General features: G+C 35.5%; 1 protein-coding gene across 1 annotated transcript in view; it reads left to right on the top strand.

Moving 5' to 3' along the window:
• LOC110032644 overlaps positions 1 to 17,839 on the top strand; it is a gene marked incomplete at its 5' end in the record, with an annotated part of 44,749 nt that overhangs the window by 5,825 nt on the left and 21,085 nt on the right. The window contains 2 exons of the mRNA XM_020736337.1: positions 9,029 to 9,077; positions 9,207 to 9,360. Of these exons, the coding sequence (XP_020591996.1) occupies positions 9,029 to 9,077; positions 9,207 to 9,360 (203 nt within the window). The remainder of the gene's footprint in view (positions 1 to 9,028; positions 9,078 to 9,206; positions 9,361 to 17,839) is intronic.

Genomic DNA, 17,839 nt, shown 5'->3' with positions numbered 1-17,839 from the left:
AACCTGATTTCTTTATGCACTTGGAAAATGGTAAATAAAATAAATGCTTCTATTTGTCATAAAATTCCAATATCATTTCTAAGTGTTTTACTCCATATTACTAATTTCATTGCATACTAATTTCATTGCAAGGGGAGGGTATTTTTAATAGCTTGAACTCTATTATTTTATTTGACTATAGTGAAATTAGCTTTATAGTGAATTTATAGGATTAGTGATAATTTGATAGAATTTACTAGCTCACTTTAAATCGAACTTATTTCCAAGCTAAGTCTATTTTTATTCAGTTAGAACTTTTCTTAAGTTTTTACAATTAACAACCTTCTTTGTGGGATCGATACTTTGGACTAAAGAAAGTCTTATATTACTTGAAATATACGTGCACTTGCGTAAAACAACTAGGTACTCTATATATTGCTCTCTGGATGAATAGTATATCCGGGTAGATGTGCTTCCTCCAAAATTTCCTTCCTCAAATCATCAACATCTGGAACATAAACCTTTATACCTCAATAAACCATCATGATCAATCATATATCTCTCCAAATTGCCTGCTTGAACTTGCTCTAGAACTTTCTAAATATTGCCATCTCTGGCTACAGAATCTGCAATTTTGCCCTTTGGAGTTGGCTGCACTGTCAACTGATATAACTGAGTCATATTATCATCACCATAATCAACTATAGTCAGCCTCAGCCTCTTCAGATCTTTAATTAACTGCTCTAGCTACGTAAATAAATAATTCAATTTACCAAAAGTTTTTATACTCAGTGCATCAACAACAATATTTTCCTTACTTGAATGATATTGATATCCAAATCATAATCTTTAATAAATTTCAGTCATCTCCTCTGCCTCAGATTCAGTTATTTCTGAGTAAAAATATATTTAAAACTCTGGTGGTTAGTGAAAACTTCACATCTAACCTCATAAAGATAATGCCTCCATATCTTGAGTTCAAAAACACCTGCATCAAGCTCCAAGTCATGTGTAGAATAGTTTCTTTCATGATTCTTCAATTGTTGTGATGCATATGCAATGACCTTATCATATTCCATAAGTACACAACTTAAGCCCTTCAAAGATGCATCGCTGAAAATCTAAAACCAATCAGAACTGGAAGGAATGGCTAAAACTGGAGTAGACATGGAGCAAGTTTTCAGCTTTTGAAAGGCCTCCGCACAATGATCAGACCATTCAAACTTCACCGCCTTCTGAGTTAACTTTGATAGTGGCATAGCAATTTGTGAAAACCTCTCAACAAATCTCTTGTAATAACCAGCTAGACCTAGAAAACTCCCGACCTCAGTAACAGTAGTAGGTGTTGGCCTATCTGTAATTGCTTTCACCTTATTTTGATTCACAAATATGTCGTTTGCACTGATAATGTGCCCAAAAAAAGCCATATTTTTCAGTCAAAATTCACATTTAGAAAATTTGACATAAGTGTATTCTCCTTCAAAATCAACAGGGCAGCATACAAATGGCATGTATGACTACTTCATCTCTTGAATACACCAGAATATCATCTATAAAGACAATCAAAAAGGAATTTAGAAATTGTCTAACATTTGTCAGTCCAAACGACATCATGAATTCATAATGTCATATTTGGTCCTAAAAGCAGTCTTCATCGTCTTCTTCTTTATTCTTCAACTGGTGATTGCTTAATCTCAAATCAATCTTTGAAAATGTAGAAACTCCTTCCAACTAATCAAACAAGTCATCAATCCTCGACAGTGGATATTTATTTTTAACTGTAAGCTTATTCAACTCCTTGTAATCAATATACATCATGAAGCTCCATCATTCTTTTTCACAAAAAATATTGGGGCTCATCAAGATGATGTGTTAGGCCTGATGAATCCCTTATCGAGTAACTTCTGCTGTTGGTTCTTCAGCTCCTGCAACTCCTTAACTGTCATGCTGTAAGGTGCCTTGGATACATGCTCAAAACTTACTAAGAGTTTAATACTAAAATCAATCTCCCGGACTGGTGATAACACTGATAAATCATCCAGAAACACCTCTGGATATTCTCTTAACACAGGAATATCACCCAAAGACTTCACTTCTTTAGAAGTATCTGCTATCAAAGCAAGAAAACCCTAACTTACATGATTCAACAATTTGCAAGCTTTCATGCGGTAATTATCATAAATGTTAGTCCTCTGTCACCAGAAAATTTAGTTTATGCTTCCCTAGGTACACTTATTTTAACAGTCTTCTTGTTGCAATCAATAGTGACAAAGTTTTCAGAAATCCAATTAATGCCTAAAATCATATTGAATTCCGCCAAGGACAACATAATAAGTTGAGCATTAAAACTCTTTCTGTCAATCTTAAACTCCACCTCACATGATTTATTAGCTTCTAGGAAAGCGTCATTTGACATTCGAACTGACAGTATCACAACTATTGAAATAACATTCAATTGCATTACTCTAGCCAATTCAGCAGTTATAAATGAATATAATGCTCCCAAATCAAATAATATTCATATCGATCTACTTTGAAGATATATAATACCTATCATTAAAATCATCTCATTAAATATTTAGAGTTCGCTTATTAATATATATAAATCCTTGTTTTATGTATGAAATGACATGAATCCTTTGATACTTAAAGTGCATTGATTTGAAATTATTAAAAAAAAATAAATCTGCGATGACATCAATGGAGTCCTTAGATTTCTATTGTGATAATGCATATACAAGGCTGAACATTCTGCTGAGTCTGACCTGCATTTGGCTTTGACCCTGAAGATTCAGTTGCTCTTGGTCTACCGTAGCTCCTCTGAGGTGGTGCAACACTACCTCTGGAATCTGTTGGAGCCCTCTGATCCAATTTAGGACAATTTTTTGTCATATGTCCTGATTGATGGCACCAAAAGCAAGTATTCGATCCGGATAGACACTTACCCTTGTGAGACCTTCCACATTTGTCACACTTCTTCACTTCAAGCTGGATGTTGATTCTGCTGGATCTTGCCTTCTTAGCACTTGTGCTACCTGACATAAAGGAATGCCTGCTTTGAGAGCATTGAGGAAACGTGGATCCTTCTGAATTTCTTCTCTTATGAATGTCCCTCCTCCTCTGAGTAGCCTCCAGATCCAGCTCAATCCTCTTACTTCTCTCCACTGGAACAGATTAATCATCGATTCCAAGAGGAATCAAAGGCTGTCTAATCACATCTCTGAGCCCAAATAAAAATTAATGACACTTCTCCTTTGCATTAGAAATCAACTGAAGTGCATACCTTGAGAGAGTGGTGAAATCAGTTTCATAATGCATAATCGAGTGATCACCCTATACTAATATGATAAAGTTATCCTGCATTTGACTCTCGGCCGATAGTGGTACGAATCAGTCTCTAAAGGTGCTAACGAACTCGCCCCACTAAATCACGTGACTGGTTTTACTACCAAATTTCTCCTGCAACTATCCACGCCACCATTTCTCTGCTTATCCCTCTAATGCAAATGTGGTCAGTGTAATCATTTTCTTTGGAGGACAAGACAAACCATCTAAGTTCTTCTTAACTCTCAGCAACCCGTTTTTAGCATCTACTAAACCTCCTCCAAAAAAGAAAGGTGGTCTCATATCCTGAAATAATTTTAGGTACTTATCCATCTGACCTCCTCCACTGAAACTAGACTGAGTGTGAGAGCTTTTAATCAACTGTGTTACTGCAGTCATCATCTCAGTAAATATATTAGTATTCACTGTAATCTACGAGACCTCATCAACTTCTAGAATATCATCTCTAGCTTCATCCCTCGAATTTTCTATATCTTTGAAATAGCTAAAGAAAAATTATAACTAGATACAATTTAATTCCTCATCAATATTACTTATGAATTTGAGTGATCATTCTAATGACTCTTTTAAATCATGATCAAACCTATTTGCTTTGATACCACTTTTCTCATGACCCAGCCCGGTGCTTAAAATTAACAAGGTGGGTACAACGGCCGAACAACATTAAAATCTAACTATGCACATTTTGAAAACTTTCAATACATATAAAAGAGCCACTAATCCACAAAATATAATAAAATCTAAAACATCCAAAAACAATAACATCCACTCAAGCCAGTACTAAACATCATATTAATATCTGAAAGAAATAGTAAGGAGAAACTATCATCATAAAAAATATTTAGCAACAATGATTCTTCTCTAGTAAAAACAAGTCTCTTCTATTAGACTTGTCAACCTAAAATTTTTCTTTTACTGAAAGAAAGTATAACTTGGTTAGTAATTATAAGTTAGTATGCATTAAATTTTATGTTATGCTATGCTATGCATCAATGACCATTAAAAAATACATTTAATTTCATTAAAATTTTAAATTTATCTCTTCTCATTCCACTTTTGGTATTTACCGTTTTTGACTTTTTTAGAAGTTATAACAGGATTACCGTCGTATCCGACGGTATCCTAAAAAATGTGACCAAATGCACCATTAAAAATATGTCCGAAGAAACCCTCAAAATTGTATTTGAAGGTGCTCTTAAATTAAATCCAAAGGTGTACCTTTACCATTTTCTTTAACGTACACGGGTACATTGTATCCTCTGACAGTATTGTGTAATCCTGTATGACTTAAACATTTACCAAAATGAAAGGAAATAAATGAGAAAAGGGAAAATGAATGTTTAATGTCTTTAAAATGAGGTAATTTAAAGGAAATGAAATAAACTGTAAATGTTTAAGTCGTACAGAATTACCCTCAGATGGTACTGGCAGAGGGGATGTAATATACATGCAGGTTAAAAGAAATAATAAAGGTCTGCCTTCAGCTGCAATTTGAGGGTATCTTCAGGTACAATTTTGAGGGTATCTTTATACATAATTTTGAGGGTGCCTTTGAACTCTTCTTTTATGGTGCTTTCGAGCACATTTTTTGAGGATATTTTCGGATATGAGAGTAATTCTATTATAACTTGTCAAAATATTAAAAACGGTAAATACTTAAAGTGAAATGGGAATGGATAAATTTAATGTTTTAATGAAATTAACTGCATTTTCTATTGGTCATTCATGCATAGTATAACATAAAATTTAATGCATATTATATTATAATTACTCACTAAATTGTACTTACAGTTGCAATTAATGGTTTCTTTCGGGAAAAAAAGTTTTAGGTTTATATGTCTAATATGAGAGATTTGTTTATTGGAGGAGGATCGCTGCCGCTAGGTATTTTTTATGGTGATAGTTTCTCCTAATCTTTTTTTTTTCAGATATTGATACACTGTTTAGTACTGGCTTGAGTGGATATTATTGTTTCTGGTTATTTTAGATTTTATAACACTTTGTGGATTAATGAATCTTTTACATGTATTAGAAGTTTTCAAAATGTGAATAGTTAGATGTTAAAATCGTTTGACTTCTTTACCCGTCTTAGTAATTCTAAGCATCGGGTCGAGTCGTGACGCTGTTAATGCTCTTCTTAATGCCTGCAAAATGCTAGCTCGAGCCACCATAATCTCGTACTTTGCAGGAGTGCCCATTACATCAGAGTTACTATCTTCTAGGATAACTACTGTTACCTTTGGTGGAATCTCTATCTTGGGGTCAACTGAAATCGGTGGAGTCTTTTTTTCGTTGGCTGAAAATTGAGAATCCTCTGAAATCTGCATCTTCTTTCAGATCACTGTTTATCTCTTCAACTGGAAGCTGTTCGTTATGCTGTGTCCTCACCATCTTCAGTTTTTACATTGTCATCACTCAATTTTTCAAGAACGCTCTGCTTCGTGAAATAGGTCACTCATTGGTTGTGCAGTCTGATTCAACATGCCCAAATTCGTAGCACTTGCAACACTTCTTGGCTGGATTGGTTTAGGGATGCTGATTAGTTTCACCTGTTCTCCACTCTGACTCAGCTTTTCCTTTGATGGTGTTAGCTTGGATATTCTCCTGGGTGTAATCTGGCTGTAAGACCATGAGATTGGGCGCTGCATAAGACATGGTGGTCGCCCGACGATGTGGTCTCTACACTTCTGAAGCTAGAGTCTGAATCTTCTGTCTATAGTAAGCTGGTAGGAACTGACATTGGATCTCATGCTTCATCTTCAGATTCTCCCATTCCCCATATGCTGGCTCTTCTCTCGACCTCATTTGATACCGGATTCTAGGGTGTCGTGGCCAGTCTTCTGCATCAGTAAAGTCCTTATGGAAGGGATTCAAATCCTCGTCTCTTGCTTCCCTTTGATTATCTAGATCTCGGTCGAGGGTAATTTACCCCTGTGTTCCATCCTTAATATTTGCAAGCTTCCGCTGAAGTCGGCGGATCTCTCACTGTATCTCCTCCCGGGTAGGCTCACATATGTATATCCTGGGTGGTGTGGCTAGGGTTGAGAAGTGAATGAGGGTGCACGAGACTTTGGGAAATTAAGGTTAGTCAAAATTTGGCTAGGATTTGGGAATAGGAAAGAAAAATTTTTGTGGAGGTGACTTGGGTAGGGGTAGATGCTAGAAAACCCTAGAATAGGACTAGGGTTAGACTATCTCTGATATCAAATGATATCAAAGTTAACCCAAATCTTATTAGGAAAAGCAAATATTATTATTGGAAGCACACTTGAAAAGGAAAATACAACACACGACACACAACTCGCTTTAGGGCGGATCTCAGGTGATGGTGTTGACCGTTAGGGGGATCGGAGAAGTGATGCGGTGGCGGCAAGGTAGGGAAAGGGTTTCCAGACTGTGGATGAGGGGTGGCAACGGTTAGGGGCAGCTGGAACAGTAAGACAACTCGGGGCGGCAATCTAAACAATAAGTTGTTGTTTGGGGCAGTTGGACTGCAGGAAAACAACAAAGGGAAGGCGTTGCATGCTGCTGCTGCGAAGGTGGAGGGCTGGGACAGCGAGGGCAGCGAGGACGAGGGAGTGGAAGGCGCTGGGGGCTGCTGAAAACAACAATTAGGATGTTGTTGCGGGCGACTGTAGTGAGGTACAACGACAAGGAGCGATGTGGAAATATGCGGAAGGAGATTGAAGGAAGATAGTCGCCGCCTAGGGAGAGAGCTATAGCCAGAGCACCACCCAAATCCCTCAGATGTAGTCCTCGAATGAGAAAACAAATGTTAGCGGTTGTTCAGACAGAAGTCTGAAATAAAACTCATCAAAACCTAGTTCTAAGACAACAAACAACATATTTATAATAAGTACTAGTAGTTAGAATAGGAAAGACATAGAAAAGGTAAGGGACCAAATAGGCATTTGGTAGTATAGACGCAATGCTTTAGCTATTACAGTACCGCGACGGTAAACTCCTGCGTGAGAATGTAGTCCTAACAAAAAATTGTTGTATTATTTCTCAATTTTCAAAGCTTATGACAGCCAAAGTGTATATCTTCTTCAGCATCTTATTAAATTTGATAGGATCAAATTCAACAGTTTCTTAAATAGGATCAAATTCAACAGTTCATAATTCGATTTTAGAAGAGATGTTAATGATTTTTCATATCAGTCATAAGGGATGTGGTCCTAGCAATGAATGGTTAAATTATTTCTCAATATTGAAAGCTTTGATAAAGCTAAATGTAATGTTTTAGATGAATTTTAGCTTAGCTCATTCTTAATTATTATCTGAAACCCTTAATGAAATAGATAATGATAACATAATATTCTCGAAGCAAATAATATTGTCTACATGACCTTTAAATCTTGTATAATTTCCAAGCATTCCATAGTCTCTTCATTTATAATTTTTAAATTGATTAAAAATTTATTTTGTATATTCACTACATGCCCTTTCAATTTTGATTTAGCAAATTCAACTCTTTATGAATTAAATATACTGTAATAATAGAAGAAATTTTATATATTATATCACTCATTGAATGTTAGAATATAGTTTTCAACCCCATTATAGTTGTATTGAAGTTGTTTCGAATCATGTCTTAATCGACTTTGTATATTTGCTTCATTTTTATTTTGATTGTTGTCTTATTTCTTGTTAGTATGATGAAACAACTTTAACTCTCACTAAATCTGATACATGACCTCTTAGAGTTTAGAGTTCTCTAATGCGTCTATAGGAGGAGATGCACAAAATCATACGTTCAAGGTCAAATTTCTATTTTGGACAATTAATCCTCGCTTCAAAACGAAAACAAGTAATATACAAAATCCATACTCGAATAATAATTTTTCTTATCGGAAAAATTAATGGTTTACCCGTCATCTAACAATACCCTTGTTTGGAAATTAACGATCATAAAATATTCACGCATTTGAGCTAAAATTTATACCAATCAAAAAGATATGTTGTATTAATCTGTTTGCAATCAATCTTACATGAAAACGAGAACTAATTTTAGTGAATTGAAATAGAGATATGCAAAGAAATCACCAAGTAACAAGTAAAATCTCATGCCAATACACAAAGATAGCTTTTTATAAATTTATAGTTTTCAATCATATCAACGCTGGAGAGGGTCATATCAAGCCAACATTCTTATAAAAATGAAGTCATTTTAACTCGAAAGTTAGATATCAACTGAGTTAAATTTAACATCACTCATGAACCCTAATTTATAATGTTTAGACCCTCTAATTTACTATCAAAGTCAGCTATTATTTGAATCCATTAATGACTACAACTCTCCTTGCCTATAAAGATGGAAATTTGTTCTCACAAGAGATCTCAGGTAGAATCCGGATAATGATAGAAAAATATTAATTGGTCATAGGTGGAAGAACAGCAATATATCCAGGCGGAAGACCCTCGAATAGAAACGATAGTGATACATTGATACAAAGAAATCACAAAAAATAGAGCCAGTGGACAATACAGGAAGATGAACTGTGCCAGGAAAAGAGTTGAGAAAATCCTAGCAAAATAATAGTAGTAATAATAATAAATAAATAAACAAAAGACAGTGAAATCCATGAAGTTCGGGTATTCAAAGTAGTCAAAACTAGATATAGTATAAATCATTTAAATTGCTTTTCGAGTGTATTTTTGGAAGCATGACTGTCTTAATAATTTATTTAGTTTTAAATGGCAGTTTTGGTGCTGGATGTTCTCAGCTGCTCTCCGACATGCAAGCTTTCAAGGCAAGTCTTATATGTGCAAAAGACAATCCTAAAATCTTTGCATTGTTATTTTTCTAGTGTATTGCAAATTTTAATCAGATCATCTCGGTATTGTCTCTTACATATTAAATAACATGTACCTCTTAGCAGGCTGCAAATCCTGGTTGTGCTTTAGAAGACTTCATAAGGTGGTACTCTCCCCCAGACTGGACAGAAATTGACTCAAATTGTGAGGCTTATGATTCGGCTGATTTAGAAGGCTCATCAAGACGTGGCAGACTAAGTAAAAGAATGCTGAAAGAAGGTATACTTTTTTTTCCACTTTAAGGTCTTCTGGAAGCATGGATTTTATTGATGTCCATCCCTGCTGTCTTTTGGCTCTCTGATTGGAACCTGAAATTTCTTGTGGCTAATATATTTTTTTCTATGCTCTGAATTTATGTGTAATGTGCACATTATAAAGTTTGAATCAACCAGAATGATGAATATTAAGGCTATAGGGATTTGAATCCACCCATAAAAAAAATGTGATTCTAATGAATGATGTGGAAAAGATGCACAAATTATTGAGAAAAATTAAATAAAATTGGATCTCTTAGCTTGTACGAAATCCGGTCCTTATGAAGTTTGAAATTGACACAAGCATTAAACATGAATATTAAGAGGATCGAGTTTCAAATTCTTTAATGGAAAATCATGTTATTCTGATAATATATTAGGGAGTAAATGCAAATTATCGAAAATATTTTTGGAGGTATTCTTAAAAAATTTTAAGCATTAATTGTTTAGGCATGAGTTGCATCACGGGATTATAATCCATCAAAGAAAGTTGTAGAAAATTATGTCACAAATTTCTCAATTAAAAATCATGGGATTTTGATAAACAATGCGGGATATATGCAAAATTTATGAAAAGATTTTCTATAGCTTTCAGTTTATGAGTGATTTGCAACACATAAGATTGGAATTAATCAAAGTGGTGTTCACAAAAATTTCAGAAGATTGAGATTTGAATCTAAGAAGTTAAAGATAATTTAATTCCAATTAAAAATGCAGGAGTTATACCCAATCTATTGAAATGGTCATTGCGTTGATTCTAATTGAAGATGAGGGAGATATGCCACAATTTTATTTGCATTTCTCATGATTTGATAGATTTAGGAGAGCCTCAATACGGATTGTGATATATTAAGCCATAATCACTCCCAATGATGTAGACGTGATTGCAGATTATTTTGACTGATCTGGCTCTTGTCACACTCTAATATTGAATTGTGAATCATATATTGAGTTCAGCATTTACCTTTAGCTCACTTAACCTATCCTCAATTTGCTTATTTAGGGTTTAGGATTTCGGTAATATTTATATTTAGTTTGAAATCATATATGCATGTACGAAATCCGATCAATTCTTATGGTATTGAGTCATATATGGTTTTAAAATCAAGAAATATCATATGGAGATCCTATTATTGCTTGTATACATTTTTATTAACTAACCTGGCATAAAATTTACCTCTAAATAGACCTTCATGGGACAAAGGAATTTGTAAGCTTATGTGCCAGTACTTTTTCCTGTGACTTCGTTTTCATAACTCTCTAAATTTCAATCAACAATCATTTGGATATATAGTTTTACCTTTGCATATCTTTTTCATGGCCAGGTCATATTTTTTTAAATATATGATTCGGTGGTGTATCAACTCCCTTTTTTAATGATTTTTCTGTTGTGGAAATCCCGTAGATTTGGATTGGTTGAGAGAAGCTTAATTGCATTTTGTATCGTGGCAAGAATATTTATCATGTTAAGGTGTCAATATTTGTTCATTGGAAAATTATCTTATGATTTCATTATTATTATTAATATTTGGATAAGGTTTAAATGAGAACTTGAGGTTTATCTTGAATTTGATTGGGTGGATCTTGTATTAATTATATCTACTAATCTCGGAATGAGGACTCTATAAATATATGAACATATTAATTATTAACTTTATTTGAATAAAGTTTATGCAATCTTGTGAGTGCAAGTTAGATGTATGATTCCTCCATTGTGGTATAAGTGGGAGTACCTAATTTCTGGAAAATCATGTTTTACTTGATGAATACTTAGATTTTTTTATTCTTTGGTAACTTTTTTCTTAATCTAATTTGGTCTATAAAATTTGCTTTAGTTTGCTAATGCTCTTAATTTTGTTCAAATTTAGCACAACTAGCAATTTGATTGTGGTGATTAAATTTCAATTGCTTGTTGATTTTGCATGGTTTGAATTTTTTTGTCAATTTCTTTAGATTTATTTGATCCTTACATTAACATTTGGGTTTTTTGTTTGTAATTCAAAAGTGCAATTTCTTGGCTTCTTTAGTGTTCTTATCTGTTAATCAAAAGCCCCTTGTGTGATTTATGTTTGTTATACATTCTAAGTTGATTCAAAAATTTTATCCTCGAATTGTCCCACATCAATCCATCCTTGGGGAACTTCATAATTCTGCTTATTTTACTCTTCTAAATACATTTCTTCATTAAAAATGCTGTAAAACTTGTGAAAAGAATTTTATTGAGCTCACTTCATGCATTACTCTTTGCCATATATATATAATAATGAAAAGAAACCAAATAGGAATCCTTCCAAAATAAGGAAAAAAAGAAAATATCCAATAAAGGAAATACAATTAGTGAAATATATTTTGAAGAAATAAATTAAATTCCTTCTTAATACGGATATTGTACAAACCAAACATGGACTTCAATTCATTATGATTGACCCTTGGTAGTGTTTTGATGAGAATATCAGTAGTTTGAAGCTATTTAGGAACATAGGTTAGCAGAACAATTACATTATTAACATTTTCTGAGATAAAGTGTCAGTTAATCTCAGTGTGTCTTGTTTTGTCATGATACACATAATTTTTTGTTATGCTAATAGCTGCTTGGCTATCACTGAACATCTTAATTTTGTCTTTTATCTCAACCTTAAGCCACTTGGATAGTCTTTGAATCCACATTCTCTCACATAATCATAGTAATAGAGCATGATATTCAAATTTTGTTACTCCAAGAGACAACAACTTGTTTTTTTACTTCTCCGTGTGACTAGATTGCCCCAAACATATAAACAATACCGTATTAGTTGATTTTCTATCTGTTATCTCTCCTGCCCAATTAGCAATTGTGTATATCTCAATCTCGCTATTTCTTAATATTTTGAAGAGCAAACCATATCTAGGGATCATCTTCAAGTACCTTAGTATCCTTCACTACTTCATAATGATTCTTATTTGGATTATTCTTGTGTTAGCTTACTATACTGACAGAGTATGCAATAGTAGATCTTATGTGTGATAAGCAAAGTAGTTTGTCCACACATCTTTGATATCTTCTTTTGTCAACCAGACAACTTTCTTTCACTTAGGTTTACACCCAAGTATGTCAGTTTCACTTAATTGGTCTAAAATATACTTTAGGATATGACAATTACCTCTTTAGACCGAGCTACCTCCATTCCCAGAAAATGTCGTAAATTCACGAGTTCCTTGATCTCAAATTCTATTGCAAGTTTCGTTTTTAGTCTGATAATTTTCTTTGAATCATCATTTGTTAAGATAATATCATCTACATATACTACGAGAATAGCAATTTTGCCTCTAGCGTTAGATTTAACAAGCATTGCATGATCAACTTAACACTAATATCTATTTGTAATCAGAGTCTTACCAAATCAGTGAAACCAAATATGAGGAGAATGCTTCAAGCCATATAAATACTTCTTCAACTGTCAAACCAACTTGTTCTACTTTTTCTCTGAATCTTGAGGTATAGTCATATAGACTTCTTTATCAATGTCCTCATTCAAGAAGATATTTTTGACATACACTTGATATAAAGGGCCAATCATTGTTTACTGCACGGGAGAACTCGAACAAAGTTGAGCTTGGCAACATGCATAAATGTTACCTGATATTCAATCCCATATGACTGTGAAACTCTTGGCTACCAACCTAGCTTTGAACATCTCTACACTGTCATCTCCTTTTTATTTAACCCTGAATATTCATTTATAGCCTTGTTGACCTCGCTTTCAGTCGAGGTGTAGTTTTCCCCTCCTTATTAGCCTAGGATCTAGCCGTAGGACCTTTTTGTCGACTACTCCTAGAAAACTAGTGAAGGAGCCCTCCCCGTTAGCAATACTGGACTTTTGTTCGCTCGACTTGACGTTCCATGTAGTAGTCTTGATCGCTATTGCTTAGCAGGTAAGACTACTCTGAAGGAATTCAGGGAGCATTCCTATAAGATTGTCGGCCTTAGGATTGACTCTACTCGTTGATTTGGCCCCGCTGCGCTCTTCACCGTCCTGTTTAATCGAATTCGATTTAATCGAATTCGAGCTGAAATCGAATTCGAGCTGAAATTTTGATAGGATTTGGACCGCGACGCATTTTTAACCCGATCGACGACGAGGTTGCCTAGACTCTAGATGACGAAACAGACTGCGTCGATACGTCCGAAACGTCAATTTCGCCTAGGAGATACGTTTGTTTTGTCGGCATTCCTAGAGAAGGATATGTATTTTAGTATTATTTATAATAATAAATAATATTTTATTATTATTTATTATAAAAAATATAAACCTAATCCCTAATTTCATTTCCCTTCTCCCGTTTCCATCTCTCGCTCGTGCGTTCGTCCCTCTCGCATCTCGACTCTGGTCGTTGTGGTCCCTCGCATGACCCCACAAACTCGAGCCGTTGGAGCGAAGGTTCCCGCGCTCCTCTCGCAGTCGCCCATTCCTCCTCATCATTTGCTGGCTCATTGAGCCACAAACGGTATGGCACGCCTCTGCGCTCGATCTCTGTGAGATTTTTTTCAATAATTTGTCTCCTCTGTCCTTAGCATATATGAGAGTTCCTCAGTGAAGCTTCTAAAGGGGCCGAAAATCATTTTCAGGGGAGTACCTTTCTCTATTACTCTTCTCTACTCTCTTAAGTTTTTTTTTTTTGAACTCTCCTTGTTGTTGGAGAGAGGAGTTGGCTAGGGAATACTTTTCTGCAATTTTTTTTTTGATTCTACTTTAAGGAGGTACTTCCCTCTCCCCCTGTGTGTTGCCTGTGCTCGGCGCTGCTCTTTACCGAGCCCCTGCGCTTTGTTTGTGCTCGTCCCTGTTCTCAGCCGAGCATTTATTAGCATGTTGGAACAGAAAGATCACCCTTTGCTTCATTTTTTAAATCCATTCTAATTTAATTCTCTATATGCCTATCATATGGAAGTAGCATTTGTTTGATGCAAGCTTCATGGATGTGTTTCCTTCTCACTTTTTTTTTACTGGCTCTGGGTTTTAATCTTGTCGAGCCTCTGATGATGATTTCAGGGTATGGTTTAACACGCTAGTTGTTATTATACTTGTATTTGGAAATGTTTATCACTTAAAACATGTGAAAGATGATAAAATATGCATATATTCTAGGAGTTGGACTTGGTTAAGCAATGTGGCATGCTATTAGGTCTTTTTTTTACTTTGCTTATCTAGTATCTAAAGTGCTGAAGTCATGACATGTTTCCTATCTCCCAAGGCATATCTATATTGGAAGCAATTAAGAGGATGGTGAGGATGGTCTTGAAATAATTTGGCCCCTCTCATGAGCATGTAAGTATATGTATTATGAAGCTTTCATCCACTTTCACTCAAAGCATGCAATAGTTCTATTTTTAGACGTCTTAAAGGCATGAGAATATTGCTCTAACTGTTATTGTGTCTTAGTATTGGAGGTCTCAATTGCAGCTTGGTTTTCGACCCTCACTTGGCTCGGGTTTTGGCCTATATTGGCTCGGTTTTGGTCTTTTACTGGTCCTGTTTTTTTTTTAGTTGGAAGCTTAGTTTGGCTTTGCCTTTATGCCGAGCCTCGATTTTACCTATGTGGCTCGGGTTTTGAGCTTTTGTTGTCTTTAGCTTTAGATTGGGAGCCCGGTTTTTGCCTTAGAGTGATTGGAAGTTGATTTATGAGGAAGCTAGGTTCTTAATCTCTGTTGGAGTTTTGCTTTAGCCCTTATTCGAGAGTTGGATTGACCCTAGTTGGAGGCTCGGGTTTGCTTCGTTTCGCCCCTGCCCGAGAGGCGGATGTGGGTTTTGGCTTTCACTGACCTTAGCTCCTACCCGTAGGACCTATTGGAGTTTGTTGAATTTAATTTTGCCCCTCTTGTTGGGCTTGAATCATTTGAATGATTGTAGGTGGATCAAACTTGTTACTTTGAGAGATTGGTGATGTTTTATACTCTCTTATGTATATCAAAACTTTTATGGAATTGATTTGAGTCGCCTCGGCCGTGAGCTTCCTATGGCCCTGTCCTGTCTTGTTTCATTGGAAAGCCTTGTGTTTATTCGAGGTGTGAAGCTATGGATTGATCTGGAGTTGGGAAATCTTAATGTTAGTTTGCAGTTTGGGAGTCCCTCAAGCCTTTTTTAGAGGACGTTTCGGTTGGGTTGAGCCTATACTTTAGGGTTTGGAGAACCAGCGCCAAAAGAACTTTTTTTTGTATGCTATGTTTGAAAAGGACCCTGGACCCTACTTTCCCAAGTCCTTTCGATACGAGTTTTGAGAACTAATCTATTCTACTTTTCGGTGTTTTAGATGGATTAGTACGTTCTCTCTCTCACCTCATTTTTGTTCTTTTCTTTCCTTGTTTCTTGGTTCGGTTTTTTATGTTTATGTCCGATACATAAGTATCCATGTATTCCCTTTTGCTATACGTGAAACCATCAAGAAACCATCAAGCAAGGTTATCAAGCAAGGTTGCAAGTAGGTCGGTTTTATTTTGGGGCTTAGGGCGGTGATGACAAAGACACACTGGAGATAGAGCATAATAATATGTCATCCTACGACATCGGGATCCGATTAATAAACCCGGTGAGCTGTAAGATGACAATATCATTCACCGACATTCATCCCCCGACATAAGATTAGCGGGAGTTGACCCGAACCTTCTTAGGTTGTTGACACTCTTATACCCGACAGCACGATCGAGTCGTGGACAACTACTTTTCAAATTTGATAAGAACATATACACATTTTTCTAAAACAAAAATACACTTTTCGCTACAAACAAAATTGATACAACTCACTTTTTGCATGTTTGCAACCTATGTGCATGTTGAAAATATAAATTTTAAATGCATTTTAAACATCGGTTGTCCACCTGTTGATCACCTTTTTAGGCTGAGGAGTGCCCTCCCGAGTTAGGTTATCGGCGCTAAAAGAGAGTAAAGTTGAAAGGTCAAAGTTGGGGGGTTGCTCATAAAAAGCTGTCGGCCGCTGGAAGTGAAGTCCCGTCGCCCGCTTCGGAAGGACGTTTAATTTACATACATATATATAAGTTTTAAGAAAAATATGAAATCAATCTGACCTCATATTTTTCATAGTTTAAATGAAAGAGCGCTCTACCTCAAATCTTGTATCTATCCCGAGAGATAAACAAAAGACTTGAGGATGAGACTCGATCAAATAAACTAAGAAATATATGACATCCGTTTGGTTTGTGAAACCGTTTTATTTGCCGACAAGTTTCCCTATTTAATACAAAGAATTAAATAGGATTTATTTTAGGCTGGGTTCGGAAAAGCTTCCTATAAGGGCAAACCCTTATAGTTAATTACATCTTAAATGATCAAAGTCACTTAAGAAAACTCTCGATAAAAATTAGAGAATACTATCTTCAAAAAAGTCAAAAGGATAAGACTTTTTAACGAAATCGGACAAAGAGGTGTGAAAGGGGAAATGCTCGAATCTGGAACATTGTTGAGGAATCCAAATGAAGAGAAACTAGAGGAGGCCACAAATCCGAAGGTGAACTCTGGTGACTTCCCGGTCTATCCTATGATTTGGCTTCAGTTTCGAGAAGAAATTATTAAAGTGTTTCATCCTGTCAATTTTATTTAATTAGGACTTATATTTGCATGACATGGTCACATAAATCGCCTGGAAGATATGAGGGTTTACGTCGTATCGGATGACAACCTCGAAACCTAGAACGAGTTAGGACTTAAATTGCACAGTCTGACTGTGCAAAGGCCTAACAGATAAAGTGAGGATTTATGTTGCGCTAGGCAAATAACCTCGAAATCCTATGACTTGTTGTTTAATTTCTAGGAAAGGAATGTTTTTGTTGGGGAAGACATGTTCTGCTGTTGAAGATGGTCGTGCTGCCCACCGCGCTAGCTCCTAGCTCCCCGACGTGACGAGTTTAAGTTTTCTAGGGTGTCCAGTTATGGTGTCAAATCATGTTATAAAAGGAAACATGTTTATGGTGTCAAATCAAGTTTTGCTAGGGTATCCAGTTATGGGGGATGAGTTATAGTCCTCTAAACATCCTATATAAAAAGTAAACATGTTTAAAGCTATATAATATAAAATGTGTAATGCAGGAACAAACAGGAGATGTATGTAGAACAGTAACAAGTAGGAAAAAGGAACAGTATAACGTGCTATACAGGAAGAACAGTAGCAAGTAGAAACCCGAATAATATAACATAACATGCTATACAGTACAAGGTAGGAACAGAAATGGTATAACATGCTGTACAGGAAGAAACATGCTGTGCAAGTAGCAAAGTAGCAAGTAGCAACAGGAAAATAAAGCACTGTAAAATGTAAAACAAACTTGTATGCCCGTGAGATCCGCCGTTTCTTAAGTATAATAAGCCTAAATGCATCTCAAAAACGAAGTCTGGAAGAAACGTCGTACAGGAAATCCGAGGAAGAGCAGAAAACTCGAGAAAATCATCGAGAAGATA

The sequence above is a fragment of the Phalaenopsis equestris genome, unplaced genomic scaffold (assembly GCF_001263595.1).
Source record: "Phalaenopsis equestris unplaced genomic scaffold, ASM126359v1 Scaffold000994, whole genome shotgun sequence".
Classification (NCBI taxonomy): Eukaryota; Viridiplantae; Streptophyta; class Magnoliopsida; order Asparagales; family Orchidaceae; genus Phalaenopsis; species Phalaenopsis equestris.
This window is presented reverse-complemented; position numbering and strand designations above follow the sequence as displayed.